General features: G+C 46.3%; 1 protein-coding gene across 8 annotated transcripts in view; it reads left to right on the plus strand.

The window, feature by feature from the left end:
* Positions 1-18,837, plus strand: part of LOC137369819 (zinc finger protein ZFAT-like) — a 359,810-nt gene that overhangs the window by 157,771 nt on the left and 183,202 nt on the right. For 7 of the 8 annotated variants that reach the window (XM_068031379.1, XM_068031381.1, XM_068031377.1 and 4 more), the window contains exons 3-4: positions 4,925-5,188; positions 13,089-13,253. In XM_068031379.1, coding sequence (XP_067887480.1) covers positions 4,925-5,188; positions 13,089-13,253 — 429 coding nt within the window. The remainder of the gene's footprint in view (positions 1-4,924; positions 5,189-13,088; positions 13,254-18,837) is intronic. The other variant, XM_068031380.1, reaches the window with a different exon arrangement.

The following is an 18,837-nucleotide window of genomic DNA, read 5'->3' on the forward strand; positions in this document are numbered from 1 at the left end:
GAAACAAAGGTTGCAAGGAGTAACATAAGATTGTTTCCCACCACATTTTCTGGGGTATCTATTTTTGCAAACACTCGCAAACAAACTCGCTCATTGAATTTGGATCTTTTACACCGTTCCTAGAATGGCTCGAGGTTGGCAGGTGTTTGCACTGCTGCAAGCAACAAGTAAGTGCCTGTGCAATTGTCGGGGCATTTCTGCACATGAGGGGAAAGTAGGGTGTGATAATTGAACCCAAATCCATGGCTATGGAGTTCTGCAAGACGTGCTAAAGTGGAGGAGGGTGGAAGAAGGTCTGCCTCCCGGTAGTCATGGTAACAGGTAAGTGTTCAATTTGTTGATCCAGGGGGCATAGAGTTAGGTTGAGAGGTAGGAAGTTTAGAGGCGATTCGAGGGGACATTTGTTCACCTAGAGGGTGATGGAGATCTGGAACTTGCTACCTGAAAGGGCAGTAGAGGCAGAAACTCTCTCAGATCTAAAAGGTACTTGGATATGCACTTGAAGTGCCCTAACCTACAGGTCTACGGACCAAGAGCTGGAAAGTGGGATTATGCTGGATGACTACTTGTCTGATGCTACAAACACAATGGCCAAATGGCCTCCTTCAATGCTGTAAATTTCTATTCTAATTTATATGAGCACCCTTGCTAGGAAAGTCCTTGGTTTTCCAGATTGGCAGCTATAACTTCGGCAGAAGATTGCAGGAAACTCTGTTCGTGCATCTCTCTGGGGGTTCTACTAAACTTCCACCAAAGTTATGACGATCGATTGATCGATCGGTGCAACTCCCCAAGGAAATTTCCAGCATGTAGCTTTACACTAGTGGCTAGGGTGTGCCAAGATCTTGCCAAGGGCCAGATGACAGCGCTGGCCCCTGCAGGATATGCTACAAAAGGTACAGCAGAGTTCTCAACATCTGATTGTAACAATGGGTGCACTCCAAATTCTACATAAACTCTAAATAGTGTGAAGAATGTCTTATACGTATGCCAGTGGGGGATGGGATTGGAGAATATAGCAAACTGACACAGTACCTGTGTATTACATAAACTTATGGTTCTCTGTGGGTGACCAGTTTCATTTTCTAGCCCTTGGGTGCTATTGGTAAGTTTCAAGAAATCAGTGTATATTCATTTGAAAAATAAAATGCTTTCATTAATAACGGTGACTTTCATTTAAGCCAAATTATCTGAAGGTTTTTAGCTTAAAGGGAGCTGCATTGGAGAACTCTCAGACTAACTCCCACTAAAACTCCCATCCCATCTACCATTTATTTGACTGCCCTGGAAAGTTTGAAAGCTTTAATGGGTACAAATTGGGTTGATTGCATTTATAAGGGGAAAAAATATAAATGCAATTAGTAATGTGCTGATTGCAATTTCAAATATCTGTAAACTGACATGTGTACAGTGTCGTATCTGAGACTTTACTGGTGCAGCAGCATTGCTATGTGGTTGCCTCCTCTTTTTCTATTGATTTTTAATTTACCTAATGGAAATTTCACTAATTAGAGGAGGATGATCACTAGTACCTAATAAGGCTGTAGCGTCACGCTGATGTCACAATCGGTGCTAAATATCATATAAAAAAATACACCATATTTGGGCCTCAAACTTGCTGTGCGAGTGAGCTAAGCCAATGTCACAATGGAGGTGACGTGAAGAGCTTGTATTGTAAACTATATAAATATGCAGTGTACCACAAGAGAGGTACACTCCCTAGGACCATCAAGCTCAGACAGGCGATGGGTTGCGGCAAGCCACGGAAAATTCGAAAGCGGCCTAAATGTAGACGTCGCCGCAAGGTCGCGAGAAGAAAATGTGGCAGCAGACGAAGGTGATCAGATGGTTGATAGTAACAAGGCCCAGACAAGAAATATAAAGAAGAAACAGAACTGATGTTATTGTAAACATCCATTGGCCTGGAAGACAGCTAACTTGCCTCATCGCTTAATTTTTTTAACTGTACCACATCATTGTACAGCAGAATAAAATTCTCAAGTTGCTTGAGTGTTCAATGTGAATTTGAATATGCATTTTTCTTAGTGTCTTTGGTTTGCAGTAGCATATTAAGCAAATAGATCCAGTATATTGCCTCTTCATTTATGCTCATAAACTGTTGTTCATCAGTAACGTCCCCTTGATAAAGCATTGATACCATTGACAGTTTGAACCTGGGGGTAGTAGTAGCACTGTAATATAAATTGAGGTTTTGCTATCATCGAGAGGAATGTGAAACTACATCTGGAGGCAGTTTTCCAAGACTCCTCCTGAGGTGCATTTTTAAAAAATTTGTTTGATGGGATGTGGGTGTCACCGGCAAGACCAGTTGTTGCCCATCCCTAATTGAGAAGGTAGTTGTGAGCTGCCTTCTTGAACCACTGCGGTCCATCTGGTGCAGGTATTTCCACCGTGCTGTTAGGGAGTTCCAGGATTTTGATCCAGCGACAGTGAAGGAAAGGCGATATATTTCCAAGTCAGGGTGATGTGTATCTTGGAGGGAAACTTGCAGATGGTGGCATTCCCACGTTGTTGCCCTGCTGAGGTGGAGGTAGAGGTGTAGCAGGTTTGGAAGTTGCTGTCAGCGTGGTGAGTTGTTGCAGCGCATCTTGTATATGGTACACACTGCTGCCACTGTGTGTGTACTGGTGGTAGAGGGAGTGAATGCTGAAGGTAGTGGTTGGGGTGCGAATCAAGCTGGCTGCTTTGTCCTGAATGGTGTCGAGCCACTTGAGTGTTGTGAAGCCGCACTCATCCAGGCAAGTGGAGCGTATTCCATCACACTCCTGATTTGTGTGTTGTAGATGATGGACAGGGGAGTCAGGAGGTGGGTTACTCGCCGCAGAATACCCATCCTCTGATCTGTTGTAGCCACAATATTTATAAGGCTGGTCTAATGTAGTTTCTGGTCAATGGTAAGCCCTAGGATGTGGGGGATTCAGCGATGGTAATGTCTTTGAATGTCAAGGGGAGATGGTTAGATTTTCTCTTGTTGGAGATGGTCATTGCCTGACGTGAATGTTACATCATGCAGCGATGCATATACATAAAGTTGTCTCTTTCATAAGCTGCTCCAGATGTACCGACCAGTAGCAAGAGAACTGTGGAAAGTCTCTGATTAGAAAATGAGTGACGTGCCTTTTTGTTTTGCCGTTGGTTTTGCGGATTCCATCCAGCAGTGTAATATGGCGAGGATTCCAAAGCATAAGGAGCCATAGAAATTTGGCAGAACTAGTTCAAATGGAAAGAAAAGAGCTCACATTTGTCTAGATAGCATCTCATACCTTTTCGGTTTGTCCCGTTTCTTCACAGCCAATTAATTACTTTTGAAGTGTAAACTCTTAGACACTAATGTATGCAAATGTGGCAGCCAATTTACATGTGGCAAGCTCCCATAAACAAGCAGTGAGGTAAATTGCTAGTTACTGTTTTACAGGACTGTTGATTGAGGTATAAATGTTAGCCAGGACACCAGGAGGTGGTGCCTTGTAGTCCTTTGAATACTGTTGTAAGATCTTTTATATTTACCTGAACAGATGGTTTTAATGACTCCAAGAAATACAAACTGTCCTAGAGTTAGTGTGTATTAAAGTCAGATTCAATTAGGTTGATTTATGAAAAGGCATTTGCATGACCTTGGGATAGGGAGCAAAAAGAGGGCAGTGAGTGGTAGCGTTAAAGGATTCTATCGCAGTGCTAAAATGTAGCAATTACAGATCTGTCTTGATGTAATTGAATGCTGAAACGGTCTACTCTTCCTGTGTTCTTTAGGGTATTGGATTAATAAGGAATCCATATAGATCAGAGTTATTAAGGGAACTTGTCCAGTCCCTGGTATGCATGCTAGGCCACCAAATATGAGATAGAAGAAGAAATCTGCATACAGTTCAAAGGGATATGTAAGAGCAACTTGACATTACTATTGGGTGCATTTTAACTATACCAAGATAGATTAGAATCAAGGTAGTCCAGAAAATGCTGGAAATACTCAGCAGGTAAGGCAGCATCTGTGGAGAGAGAAACAAGATTCATGTTTCAGTTTGATGACCTTTCATCAGAACTGGAAAAGGCAAAATCCAGCGAGATATAAAGGGACCTGGGCTAATATTAAGGGCAGAAAAGTTAGCAAACTTAGATGGACAGGACAGCAGTGGGAAAGCTTCCAATAAGAAATGGCTAGAAGACAAAATAAATATATTTCTAAAAGACAAAAAAGGGTCAATTAATGAAGTTCTGTGGATAAATAGTGAGATTAAAACTAAGCTGAAACTTAAAAGGGAGAGCTAACAATACTGAGGATAATCATGAGGAATATAGCAAGTATAGTCGAGAGGGAATTAGAAGAGGCATAGGGGAAAATGGGGAAAAAAGCTAGCAGATAAAAGAATTGAAAGGCTTTTACAAGCATTTGGAAAGTAAAAGAATAGTTAGGAGGGAATCTAATTGTCGAGAATGGAGGTGCCTTGCTTCCGTAACTAGTGACTAGGATAAAACCAAAAACGTATTGTCATATCAACTGCGTCCAGTGCTTAGACTCCTAAAACTTTTTTTTTTACAATTTCCCTTCAGACTCAATGGGCCGAATAGCCACCTTCTATGTTGTACAATTCTTTGAAAATTGTGAAGCAGAGAAATAAGGTTTAGTGGACATAAATTTTTAGGATTGATTAAATATAAGTACATTGTGTATACAAATGAGGCCTGGGAGTTAAAATCCCTGGTGGGGAGGTCAAATAGTTCCACATTTGCATCAGCCACTGCACTCCCGATTCTCACCCTAACTTAGAATCTGGACTCGTAAGTTTAACTGTGTACTTTTCTGGTGTCACATCCCTGTCCACTAAAGTATGGAAATATCAGCCACAATCTAAATAATCCTGGGCAATTCTGACTGTGTCTGTCTTGTAACTCTATTTTAATTTAGCAACAGTAGCTGTGAAGAGGAAGAGGGGACGACCCAAGGGTTCAAAGAAAAAATTCTACGCTGAAGCAGAGGAGTCGGGAGATGCTGGCAATTGCAATCTGAGTACAGAGAATAAACTTGGCCAAGAAGAGGATGAATTGGAGGAGTCGGATAGTTTGGACTGCAGGAAGTGCAGTCGGAAATTCTCAAACAGGAGACAGCTGCAGAAACATCGCTGTTTCGTTGTACTGAAGGACGATGGGGAAGAAGAAGAAGCAGAAGATGGTAATACCTATTTATCACCAAAGATCACACTGGATTTAATGTTCTTTTAAAGTTGTGGATGCTGTTACATTTTTCTGTTGAATATGATTTGACTTTGTATGTTTTGTTTATGGGGTGTGCAAGTTGGAACATGAGACTCCACAATTTCACATAAACCTTTGAGAAACAGCTTAAATGAACCATTTGTAAGACTTTTAAAGCTATTTTGGAAATCTCCCCTTGACATGCATGAGACGGTGGGCTAGTTGGACCTCACAGCGCTGTTTAATGGGTATAAAAGAGGTGCTATGAGGCCCAATTTCGGAAACCAGCATCTCGCACCCCAAGAGTGCTTGCAAGACATCCAACTTGAAATTGGGTCAGGCCGTTGCTACAGCCTAAAACAGGCGTTCAATTTAAAATATGTTAATCGGGACCTAATACCTATTTTAGGTCCTTTCCAACTAATTTGATTTCAATGAGCAAGGCAGATTTGTGATTTCCCCCATATTCCTGTTCCTCTTTTGGGACTTACCTTTGGACTGCTGCTGGTAGGCAAGCGATCTGACGTTCGTGCTCCTCAAGTGGGCGAGCTGCCAGTGGAGGCATGACAGGTGGCAATAGCTCACGTGTGTGATCATTGCTGTGTGAGCCTACAAACTGGATATTTGACTGCAGAGGCATCAAAGATGGCCCAATGCTATCCTGGCCCCAATATTCAAGCAGAAGCACATGGAATCATTTTATAACAGTGAAGAGCGTGAGTCTGGCTGATTTTTTTTGTCTCTCCTTAAGGCAGGGGTGCTGGTGCCAATTGTACCATCTATACTTTTGCCCAACCTCAGATTAACTAATTCAGCATAGTCTATAATTGCATTTTAGATATTCTTGCACTGAGCACCTCTGTTGCAATGCATCAGTGGAGTCCTTGATGGAAATATTTGACTTTATTCAGTACTGCAGAGTTTCACACAGTTTCTAATGTGCTACTGGTAAAAATAGAAACATTAAGCAAAGCCATATAAACCCAGCATGATCCCAGTTTTGAACACGCCTGTGTTGAGTTAGTTGATTTCAGCTGGGATGGGAATAGGAAATTGGCCTGTCTTTGGGCAGGAAAAATTCCACTCTTGGGACTGAATTTTGCCATGGAGGCAGGAAACACGAGCTGGGTCTGTTTTCCCGCCTCTGGTGGGAAACTGACTAAAGTTCAGGGGTTGAGCCCTTAATTGATATGGAGACAAGTTCCCGTCCACTTGGAGCCAGTGGGGGTGGGAATGGAGGCGGGTCAGATGAAGTGTGGGTTTCATTTAGACTCCCACGGCAGTCATCACTGAGACTGCTGGTTGTCCTGAGGGAGAGATCTGCGGTTTGTGCTGAAGGCTTCCACTGTACCAGAGGGAAGCGAAATATCACAGGGGAGCCAGAGGCCTGGCACCTGGGGCAGGGCAGACTCTCACTTCATTGATGCCAACCTGGATCTAATGCTGGAAGCCATGAGGGAGAAGAGGGAGGTCCTTGCAGGGTGGCAGGAGGAAGCCAGCTCATTGTGCAGAAGGGGCACCTGTTCAGCATTACATCTGTTCACCTCTAATTCCTTCTTCTCTCTTACCTCCTGCTCCTCCTCCAATAAGCTGTCTCCTTCCAGGGCTTCACCGTCCTCAAGGTCCACACCTCTCTCCTGGAGGGCCATGTTATGGGGAATGCAGCAGACCACCACAATGACTGAGACCCTTGCTGGATGGTATTGGAGGGCACCACTCGACTGGTCCAGGCAAAGAAACCTGATGGCCTGTTCAATGATTGTCCTGCTGAGCAGTTGGCATAGATTGTATCTCCTCTGTCTGGGGCTCCCGTAGCCATCTCTTCAAGGGATTTCCCTTTTCTCCCATAAGATCCATCTACGCACTTTTGGAGTTGGAGTGAAGATCTGAGGCAGCCTGGACTGGCGGAGGCCGAAGCTGTCATGGCAGCTGCGGGGAAAACGAATGCACGCGTGGAGGAAGTTCTTACTGTGGTCACAGACATTATAGAATGGAAGTCCTCACTGGCCAGTCGCTGGGTAGCTTGATGGCCACATTAGTGCAATGGATGATGCCCTGTGATCCAGTGATGGAGGCGAAACCCAATGTTCACTGTGCCTATGAGGCTGTGTCTGCCGTTTAATGAATGTGCTGTCCAAAGAGACCAGCAAGATGCAGTGATGTGCAGCCGTTTTTAAGAAGCCATTAAGGTTCGCAGCTAATCCTTGGAAGGAGCCAGAAGCAAAGAAGTTCAATGTTACAGTGACTTTGAAGGCTACTGGCAACCAGTGCTGTGAAGTATGAGGTCTTCGGCAACGAGGGCACAGATGTCTCTCTGGAGAGTTGCCGTCCCTTGTGGCACTGGTTCTCAGTCATCTCCAGCTAGCTCTGTTTTCGGTAGTTGATCCTATGTTGAGGATATGGCCTCCTTTTATTTTTTATTTTTTTTTTTATTTAGAGATACAGCACTGAAACAGGCCCTTCGGCCCACCGAGTCTGTGCCGACCAAGAACCACCCATTTATACTAACCCTACAGTAATCCCATATTCCCTACCACCTACCTACACTAGGGACAATTTACAATGGCCAATTTACCTATCACCTGCAAGTCTTTGGCTGTGGGAGGAAACCGGAGCACCCGGCGAAAACCCACGCGGCCACAGGGAGATCTTGCAAACTCCGCACAGGCAGTACCCAGAATCGAACCCGGGTCCCTGGAGCTGTGAGGCTGCGGTGCTAACCACTGCGCCACTGTGCCTTCCTGTTCTTCTTTCCTTTCCCATGCCCTCCTGATGCTCAGGGTTCTGCCCTTCCTTTGGAGGGTGTTGCCCGTCATTGCCACTGGGCCCAAAATCTGACGATCATGCTCCCATTGCCAGCTGGAGCCCTCCTTTTGGGCAAATGACTGCCCAATTTTCCTTGGCAGCCTTACTCACCTTGCAGCTCCCATGGCAGTCCCTTACTTGCAGCTGTCAAGATCACCGTCACCCTGAATTTCTGTGCAACTGGGTTGTTCCAGGAATTGGCCGCGGACCTAGGTGGCATCTCACAGTTGGCAGCTCATCGCGCCATCAGGGAGGTTGCGGATGCTACATTCCGGAGGGTGGGGTCTACATCCACTTTGACACAGATGGCCCTGCTCAGTCAAAGAGGGCTTTGCCACCATCAATGGATTCCCTCAGGTCTGGGGGTCATCGATTGCACCCAAGTAGCCATTAAGGCACCAACAGACTAGCCAGTCAGATTCCTCAACAGAAAGGCTACCACAGACAGAATGTCTAGCTGGTCTGTGACCTCAGGTAGTGAATCTTGCAGGTCTGCGCTCGGTTGCTGGCCAGTTGTCATGACTCCTTTATCCTGCGAGAGTCTCAGGTGCTGCACCTCTTCAGGCCCACATTTAGGCTCGGTGGGTGGCTCCTGATGCCCGTCCGAAATCCAGACATGGATGGAGAGAGGCATTACAACCAAAGCCATCTTCTAATACGGACCTGCATTGAACAGACCATTGGCATCTTGAAGAGGCGCTTCTGATGCCTTGACCGATCAGGTGGCGCTGTCCAATGCGAGCCAGCCAGAGTGTCCCGTATCGTCGTCTGCTCCGTCCTGCATAACATGGCACTGGAAAGAGGCCTGGAGCTGGATGAAGAGGAGGAGCTGGAACACCACTCCACCTCACAGGAGGAAGAGGAAGGGATTTCTGCAGAGATGGCCGGCGCCCAGGCAACGGAGGATGCCTGTCAATGCTGTCGCAGACCTCAGGGTGAACTTCAGGCTGGCGTTGCAGCAAGGGCCACACGGATTCAGCAGTGCTTCATTTAATTGCCCTGGAGTCATTGCAGCTGAAGACCCCTAAACTCGTCTTCCAGCATAGAGTGCTAGTTTATCGCTATGACCCTTAACTGCAAGGTCCCATTAGCAGCCATGGCCCTTTTGTCTGCTGCTATGACCATCGTCTCCCTATCCTAATGCCCTTGATGCTGGATGCGGCCATTGACTGGGATGCAGCTGGCATCTACTTTGAGGTTCTTTGTGCCGTCATTGTACAACATCATAAGGCATGGGCGCATAACATTCCCAAGACCCCACGTCCCGCTACCTGCCCCACAATGCTACGTCCCCCTTCTGAGATGAGACATCAACTTGTCAGAGTGATGATATAAAGAAGTTATATTGAGATGCTAATGAAATAACAGACAAATCTAGACAATAGCACCCAAGTGACCCATTTAAGTGAATTTAACGGCGTGGCACCTTCTTGTTGCTACCACTTCTATGGGTGCTTCCCCTGTGGCAGAGGATGAGGTGGAGGCAGCCTGCTCCCTACTCTCTGTCTTCGGCTGAGATGCCCGTGGCTTCCGACCTCGTCTTAGAGGTGCCCATGGGAAATCCATCACAAGATGCCACACCTGCGTCATTTCAGGTGCTGCCACTACCACGGGGCCTTGGCACACAGATGTCTAATGAGCGGGAGGGGGTGAGGGGCCGAAGGGTGGCCCTTTTGTCTGCTGCTATGACCATCGTCGCCCTATCCTGATGCCCTTGATGCTGGATGCGGCCATTGACTGGGATGCAGCTGGCATCTACTTTGAGGTTCTTTGCGCCATCAGTGAAACTGAGTGGTCAATGCTACACAGAGAGTCCAACTCTTTCTGTGCATGTCAGCGTGCTGCTTCTGCACCCACTCCCTATATGGTGCTGCATATGGCTCTCCAAGAGGTTGCCCAATCTCTCAATGGAGGAGTTCATGCGATCGAATCCCTGAGTCATGACAGAGCACATGTGCTGCATGGACTCCTCAAGGCCTCAGGGAACTCTGACAAACAGGCACTTAGCTACTACTGGTTCTCAAGGAAGGCCATTCTCATCTGTGACACCCAAGGCACAGCAGAGCACCGTTGTGTCTGTCCTCCTAGGGGGGTTGCCGACAGCTGACTCTGCCTCACCCTCCTGCTGCTCACACGTTATGTGAGATTCATCTCTTTCTACGCTAATCTGTGGCCCAATTGAGGTGAGTGTGTCTGCGCTGGTGGAAGGTGGCGAAGTATGATGTGACGGTGCAGGTTCTGTGGACTCGCTCCACACCCTCACCCTCGCCGAGGATGGCAGCGCCGATTGTACTGGTTCACTTTGCAACGGCTTCACAACTGACTCTGTGGGAAACAGAAAAAAATAGAAATGAGAACTTGTCCTACTCAACAAGTGGCCCAACACAACCATCTCCTCAGATGACCGCAGTCTGAAATCCATAGCATGCATTGGGCAGGAGTCTCCTCCATCCCCTTCACCTCAAGAAAAAGCTATCCAATGACCCTATTGCTCACAGTCTCCCATCCCCCCTGGAATGTCTTGAGGGCACCCTGGCAATCTCTAGCGACCCCTCCTCCACTGCTGTCAAAATGTAAAGCTGGGCCACTCCACCACCCAATCTGGCCTTCTGTGTGTTGTGGGCTCTCTTGCAGGATGAGAGGAGAATGATTCATGAGTAGGCTGCCCTCCCTCATCTCTTCCAGCATGACACACAAGTGGGCTGATATTCCCTGTCAGTGATGTCCCCATCTGAACGTTATCCCATATGTGAAGTTGACTGTGACTCAGTGTAGCGACTGTTCACTTACTCTGACAATGTTGGGGAGAACTATGGACATTCTGTAAGATGAGGTCAGCTCGCCTGCATTCTCAAGACAGTTGGTGCTCAATGAACTGGCTACCATTGGCCACCCACCTTTACTAGACTGCAAAATGTCATTGAACCATTTTCTACATTGGGCTCAGGTCTTTTCGTGGGTCCCTGGCTGCTGACCTCCGTGGCCACTTCCACCATGCCCTCCTGGTGTATCTGGGTGGATTTCTGTTTACTGAGACTGGGAGGAACAGCTCTCTGCTCTGTGAGACTGCATCAATGAGCAGCTCCAGGGACGTATCAGAGAAATGTGCTGCCGCCTGGGGGCGCATGCCCATTCCCACACAGGCCGTCTGATCTCCCTGGTGCTGCATTGCTGAAGGCAACAGCAAGACCAGTCATGGCTGCCGCTTGCCTTTTAAAATTGCCCTCAGTGCCTGTTCCTGCCTCAAGGACGCTTCCAGCGTCTCTAATTGGGCGCTGAATTTGCCCCCAGGCCAATTAACATCTTTCAATTTCAAAGTCGAATTGTGGTGCGGGGTCAAGATCGGAAATGTTCTGAGTGTTCGGTTCCCAACCGCGTAACGAAAATTCCAGTGGGAATGTGAGCGGGCTTGACTGTGATGCCACCTTTAGTCAAATGTTACGTAGTTAGATAGAATTTGCAGTGCAGAAACAGGCCATTTGGCCCAACTGGCCTATGCTGGTGTTTAAGCTCCACACGAGCCTCCTCTCACCACTCTTCATCTCGCCTTATCATTATAACTTTCTATTCCTTTCTCCGTCATGTGTTTATCTAGCTTCTTCATAAATGCATCTATGCTATTTGCCTCAACTGCTCTCTGTGAAAGCTCACACATGAAATCTAACACCTTTTTAAAAGGTGACAGAAACACCCTAGTCACATAAACAGGATAAATATGGCACAAATAAACTTCATTCAGAATACTACTTCAAGGTGTTAGAACAAAGGATATAGGTTAAAACTGGTGCAAGGAAAATTTGGAAGTAATGTGAGGAAGAACATCTTTACGGAAAGAGGCATCAACATTTGGAAGGGTCTATTGGGTAGAGTAGTGGAGGCAAAACCCAGTCATTCAAGAATCAATTATCTGCAATGGGGAATGTAGGCCTTTTGTCTAAGTAACTGCGCTAAAGTGGCTCAATGGCTTCCCTCATCCTCATCTGTTTTGTGATCTTGTTCGCTATTTTACTGAGCACAGTACTGCAACCACGCAGAGTATTTAAAATATGTCACAGGTACAAATCACTGATATCATAACATTCCTAATCTAAAGGTGCAAGCTCCTGCTGCAATTTTCCTGCACACAGTGAGTCGGTAAAAAACAGCATGGACATCCAAATCCCAAGGCGAGTACCAGTCTCGTACGGCAAGTCAGCAGCAACATTACCGCAGTCGGTACTTGCCCTGCCCAGCAACTGTCTGCTATGCCTGCATCCCACCCATATCAACAGTATAACTGTCTTAACTCACCTGGGCACCAATTGCGTAGAATTCTAATAGCAAGAACTGGCTGCACACATCGTTAATAAATAAATCACTGGATACAGTTTATATTCATGGTGAGAAAACCTATTGAGAGGAGGTATTTAACAGACTCTAGGGTCGCACACAGTGCCGAACAAGGTTTTCTTCAAGGACAGGAGTTAGTAATCCAAGTGAAATCCTTCAAAAAAAAAAGTGTGGGCTTTTAAAAAAAATTTAACAGCCTTTTATGGGGGAGAGTGTGGGCGTTAATCTAAGAGCCAGTGGTTAATGAGCTGAGCAAAGGGCGCGAATCACACTGCTGAAATTATAAAATAATTTACAAATCCAAGGGTTCATATCTTCACATTTTAAAGGTGTTCAGTAACCCCTCCCAATAGGTTGCTCACAATTTAGGCTTATACGTTAGCAAGGAAGATGATCAGTAACTGAGCAAGTGGTCAGTACTTCCAGAAGAGGAAAAGGAGAGAAAAAAAAATCACCAAAAAGAGAGAGTATAAAAACAGATAAAAAAGATAGACAGAAAGGAAACAGCACAAAGGTAACTGGGAATGTAAAGACAAACTGTACTTGTATGCCGAGGGGGTAGTGTGAGGCAGCTTCTGATGGATTGTACCCTCTGCGGAACAATATTGTTACACTACTTCATTCTTTCCAGTACTAATTGATTTCTGAGTCACAGTCAAAACTAACTGTATTAGGATTGGAATAAGATGCGGCATAAATTATGGTGCGTCATTGCTGTGAATGATTTTTCTCTCTGTCTCTAGACAAAACGGATCCTGAAGTAGAGTTGGATGATGAAAGAGATAGGGCAGCAAAAAGACCACGCTTACTAAAGAATGAAAATTTGACATTTAAGGATGCTGATCAAAATGCTGGAGGAAAGAAGCCAATTATCAGTGTGGTTCTTGCAGCACATGAAGGTATTCCAGGTGAGCAGTAATGAACTTCCATTTATTTAGCGCCTTGTCTCACCTCAAAGCGTTTGACCTTCAATGAATGAGCTTGAAGTGCAGTCACTTTTGTTATATGACAGCTCTTTTGAGTAGCCATGCAGTAGCCAAAAAAGGAATGCTTTATCCTAATGGTGGATGTGGAAATGTTCCATTCCTTCCTGACTCCTTTCCTCCCAAACTGAGATCTCACACCTTCAGAGATGAGCAACATAAGCCATAGTTTTTTTTTAGGACAAAAATGCTAAACTTAGAACAAAAGAATTAGAGTTGTAAAAACACAGTTGACACTGTTTTGGACTGGATTGAAGTATGTTTCCACATTTACTTGTAGTTACATCACAGTTCTAAAGAAGGGAAAGAATGGTTCATTGGACCAATGTTTGGATGCCTAGAATGACAGAGCAGAAAGGCAGTGGTTTGTGACATGAGTTCCCTACATGGTAGGTTCCTCACTTTCAAGGAATGTGCAGTAAAACAGGAGTCAGAATGAGAATCAAATGGAACAAAGGCTACACAGTTAAGTACAAATGAGAAAGGCCATTCCATTTGTCTAACTTAGCATTGCATCATTGAACTACCTTTTATGATTCCAGAGTTTTTGGGCTGAATTTTAAACTACAGGAGCCTTTGGGTTTGGGTGGGGGAGTTAAAACCGGCGAAATTGACAGCGCACAGAGAAGCTGGCTCCAACCTGCTGACTTTGCATTTCACTTGGGCGCGTTAGACTGCGTGTTTGCAACTCCAGCAGGAGAGGGGTTCGTCAACTACCGTATATTAATCGCTCAATTAGGGCGATATTTCAACACACTTTTCAGTTAAACATTGGGCCCATGCTTCCCAGGCTTCTAAATCTCACCAGTAAAAGCAAGGTGAGTACACAGTGACATTCAAGAGGGCCAAATCAGTCTCGGGGATTTATCCCAATAAATGCTCGATACTCACAGCTGTTTTCTTACAGGCGAGTGGGAAAGTGTTTGTTTACAGTACTTTTGCTGGGAAGTTACTTTCTACACTTTGTAAGTTTGCTCTATCACATCAGGATAAGTGCTGCTTATGCTGCCTTAGATTGGACCTCAGATGAGGACCAAGATAACCAGCAACATCCTGCTGGTCATCGATATGTAGCTGCACAGGAGAGATGGCAGAAACAGAGGCGCAACTTGCAGGCGGCACTACCTATGAAACAGAGTCTACAGGCAGAGGCTCAATTTTCCTGACCTGTCCAAACACAGGAGGCTCAGCATGTCACGTCACTTGGTGTTGACATCTGCAGCCTCATGGAAGACAGTTTGCTGGACCTGGTTGCCACGCATTATCTGTGGCTGTCAAAGTCACCGCTGCTGTCAACTTTTTTTTATCTCCAAGTGCTTCCAGGACTTTGAACAGGTATGTGCACGATCTCCCAGTCAGCCACTCACAAATTCATTGGACAGGTCACTGATGGCTTGTTTTCCAAGGGCAACAATTATTTCAACTTTGTCACCGCAAAGTATTTGTCAACTGCAGGGACTTCTACTCCTCCATCAATGTACAACCACAAAAAGATATTTATGTAGGTGTGTGCAAGATTCCCAGATGGCTGCCGTGCACTTTTTTATTCTGTGTCAGCCCAAGCTCTCTGATCACTTTGGATCTGGAAGAAGACTTAAATGCGTGGCTGCTAGGTGACAAGGGATACCCACTGCTAATGTGGCTTATGACACTGTAAGGAGCCCCAACACTGAAGCCCAGTTGTCCCTGCCTCCACCATCTGCTCTTGTTCACTTCTGAAGCGTGAGTCACCAGCTATCTATCTTATTGGTCCCACCAAAGTGTGAGTATCTGAGCAGGTGCATGGTCTAAATCAGTCCTGTGACAGTGCACCCTCAGAAGGACTCAGCTCCTCTGGGGAGTTGTGGCCTGCCACGTCCACCAATTCCTGAATGCATGAAGACCTGTCGGTAAAGGCCTGCTCAAGTCAGGAAGAAAAACCCGACCCGAATCCAACAGAACCAAGCCCAACTTGACCACCTGAATGTTCACTTTACCTACCTTCCAATTCCAAATCCATTTCTTTTTAAACAAACTTCCAAGTTCAATTAATATTGTGTGTGTCCGACCCGACCCGAGCCCTAAAGCCGGACGTGGAAGAGCGACCCGACCCGAACCCGATACGTGTCGTCGGGTCCCATCAGGTTCGGGTCGGGTAGCAGGCCTTTACCTGTCGGAGATAGAAGATGCAAATTAATCGTGGCAAGGTAACAATTTTGCAAGTTATTATTATGAAGATGATCATATTTCACTCGCTGTTGAAATCAAATCAACGTGACTGCCATTTAATGTGTGTGTGGTTTTTATTTAATTGTGTCACTAGGTAGCTGAGAGCTCCCTGTATCCCCATCTCCGACAAGTACACTATAACTCCACTTACATCCAGTACCGTTGCCTCCGTAGTTGTGAGCAGCGTGTTCTACAGTAGGCCCTTTTCAGTTCTGTCGCTCTCCCTGGTGTTCTGTGCTCAGTTTTCCTGTAAGGAGGGTAACAGATCTGTGAGTGAGTTTAATGAATGGTATGTGCTCATCCGATGAATGGAGTGCATTTGATGAGGGTGGCGATGAGGGACAGGCATAGACTTGCATAAGGATGTGTGGGAGTGCTGGGATAGATAGATGGGGATGTGAGGAACTGCAATGAAAGAGGAAGGATAGCTAGTAAGAACCAGGCTGAATGTAGAAAGTTCAGAGGCCAAGTGAAAAAGGAAATCTGAGAGGCAAAGAGAGAGTATGAAAAGAGACTGGCAATTAACATAAAGGGGAATACAAAAGTCTTCTCAAAGCAAGTAAGTAGTGGACGGGTAGTAAGAAGAAGATGGGGCTGATTAGGGACCAAAAAGGGATCTACACATAAAGGCAGAGGGCATGGCTAAGGTACTAAATGACTTCTTTGCATCTGTTTTTACTAAGGAAGAAGATGCTGCCAAAGTCATAGTGGAAGGAGGAGGTAGTTGAGATACTGGATAGGCTAAAAATTTATAGAGGAGGTATCAGAAAGGCTGGCTGTACTTAAAAGTTGGTAAGTCACTGGGACCGGATGGGATGCGTCCAAGGAGACGGAGGGAAGTAAGGGTGGAAATTACGCAGGCACTGGCCATGATCTTCCAGTCCTCCTTAGATGCAGGGGTGGTGCCAGAGGACTAGAGAATTGCAGATGTTACACCCTTGCTCAACCCTGGGTTCAATTCTGGGTTCAATTCTGGGTACTGCCTGTGCGGAGTTTGCAAGTTCTCCCTGTGACCGCGTGGGTTTTCGCCGGGTGCTCCAGTTTCCTCCCACAGCCAAAGACTTGCAGGTGATAGGTAAATTGGCCATTGTAAATTGCCCCTAGTGTGGGTAGGTGGTGGGGAATATGGGATTACTGTAGGGTTAGTATAAAATGGGTGGTTGTTGGTCGGCACAGTCTCGGTGGGCCAAAGGGCCTGTTTCAGTGCTGTATCTCTAAATAAATAAATCAGCAATTTTAACCTTGGGAAAGGTGGGACAGTTTTTAGAGACAATAATCTAGGACAAAATTAATAGTCAATTGGCCAAATGTGGATTAATTAAGGAAAGCCAGCTTGGATTTGCTAATCGTGTGTAATTAACCTGACATTTTTGATGAGTGAACAGAGATGATTGGCGAGGGTAATGCGGTTGTTGTGGTACATATGGACTTCCAAAACGTGTGTTTGATAAAGTACCACATAACAGATTTGCCAGCAAAGTTGAAGCCCATGCAATAAAAGGGACAAAAGCAGCCTCGATATAAAGTTGGCAGAATGACTGGAAACAGTAGTAGCAAACAATTGTTTATCAGACTGGAGGAAGGTATACAGTGGGGTTCATCAGGAGTCAGTGTTAGGACCCCTGCTTTTCTTCATCTGTATTAATGATCTACACTTGGGTGTGTGGAGCACAATTTCAAAATTTACAGATGGCATAAAACTTGGATATATTGTGAACTGTGAGGAGGATAGTGATAGACTTCAAAAGGACATAGCCTGGCGGAATGGGTGGATGCGTGGCAGATGAAATTTAATGCAGAGAAGTGCAAAGTGATACAGTTTGGTAGGAAAAATGAGGTGAGGTAATATAAAAGGGCACAATTCTAAAGCAGGGTGCAGGAACCGAGAGATGTGGGGATATATGTGCACGAATCATTTGAAGGTGGCAGGGAAGGTTGAGAAAGTGGTTAAAAAGGCATGCGGGATCCTGGGCTTTATAAATAGTACAGAAGTAAGGAAGTTAGTGTGAACCTTTATAAAACACTTGTTTGGCCTGAACTGGAACATTGGGCTGGATTTTACCTTAGGCGGACGGGAATTTGCCACCAACTTTTACGTCGGTGGCGAACCTGCTTCCGCCGAGCCCGGGGATCTATCCCGCATTTTACGGGTCCCTGGGCTTTAATTGTCCCAAGGCGGGACTTCCACCTGCTTGAGGGAGGAGGTCCTGCCTCATTGAGCTGCCGACCAATCAGCGGGCTGGCAGCTCTTAGTCACAGCAGCGCCACTGGGAGCGGTGGCCACTGTTGGGACTGTAGACAGTGGCGCAGTGGTTAGCACCGCAGCCTCACAGCTCCAGGGACCCGGGTTCGATTCCGGGTACTGCCTGTGTGGAGTTTGCAAGTTCTCCCTGTGTCTGCGTGGGTTTTCTCCGGGTGCTCCGGTTTCCTCCCACAAGCCAAAAGACTTGCAGGTTGATAGGTAAATTGGCCATTATAAATTGTCACTAGTATAGGTAGGTGGTAGGGAAATATAGGGACAGGTGGGGATGTTTGATAGGAATATGGGATTAGTGTAGGATTAGTATAAATGGGTGGTTGATGTTCGGCACAGACTCGGTGGGCCGAAGGGCCTGTTTCAGTGCTGTATCTCTAATCTAATCTAATCTAATCTAATCTAGACCAGCCGACCAGATGGATCCATGAGGGAAGGTAAGTTGGGCATTCCTCACCAGGGAGATTGGTCCTTCCCTGGTGAGGCTGGAGTGGTTGTTTGGGGGGAGGGGGGGGGTGGCGTCATGGGTCCCAGGGGTGGGTTGGGAGGCGGGGGCGGCCCTCAATCAGACACCCTGTGTACGCCTGCTATGCCCCCCACCCCGGGACGCGGAAATACCGTTTCCTCTGCTATCGCTGGGCAGCCTTTTACATCCCCAGCACACCTGCTAGCCACAGGTAAAATACCTGTGGAGGCGAGCGAGGGCCCTTAAGTGGCTGTTAAGAGGCCGCTCCCCCCCCCACCCCCCACCCCCTCCCAGACCGCCGTAAAGTCGACCAGAGGCAGAACCGGGGCGGGAAGGCCTCCTGGAACCTCCCGTTCAATTTTACGCCATCCCCACGCCACCATCTGACCTGCTGGGGCGGCGTAAAGTTCAGCCCACTATGTCCAATTCTGGGCACCGTGCTTAAGGAAGGTTGTGAAGCCTTTCAAGAGGGTGCAGATAAGATTTACAAGAATGGTTCCAGGGATGAGATGTGGATCGATTGGCGAAGCTGGGTCTGTTATCCTCAGAGAAGAGGAAATTTGATAGAGGCTTTCAAAGTT

Source organism: Heterodontus francisci, chromosome 5 (assembly GCF_036365525.1).
Source record: "Heterodontus francisci isolate sHetFra1 chromosome 5, sHetFra1.hap1, whole genome shotgun sequence".
NCBI lineage: Eukaryota > Metazoa > Chordata > Chondrichthyes > Heterodontiformes > Heterodontidae > Heterodontus > Heterodontus francisci.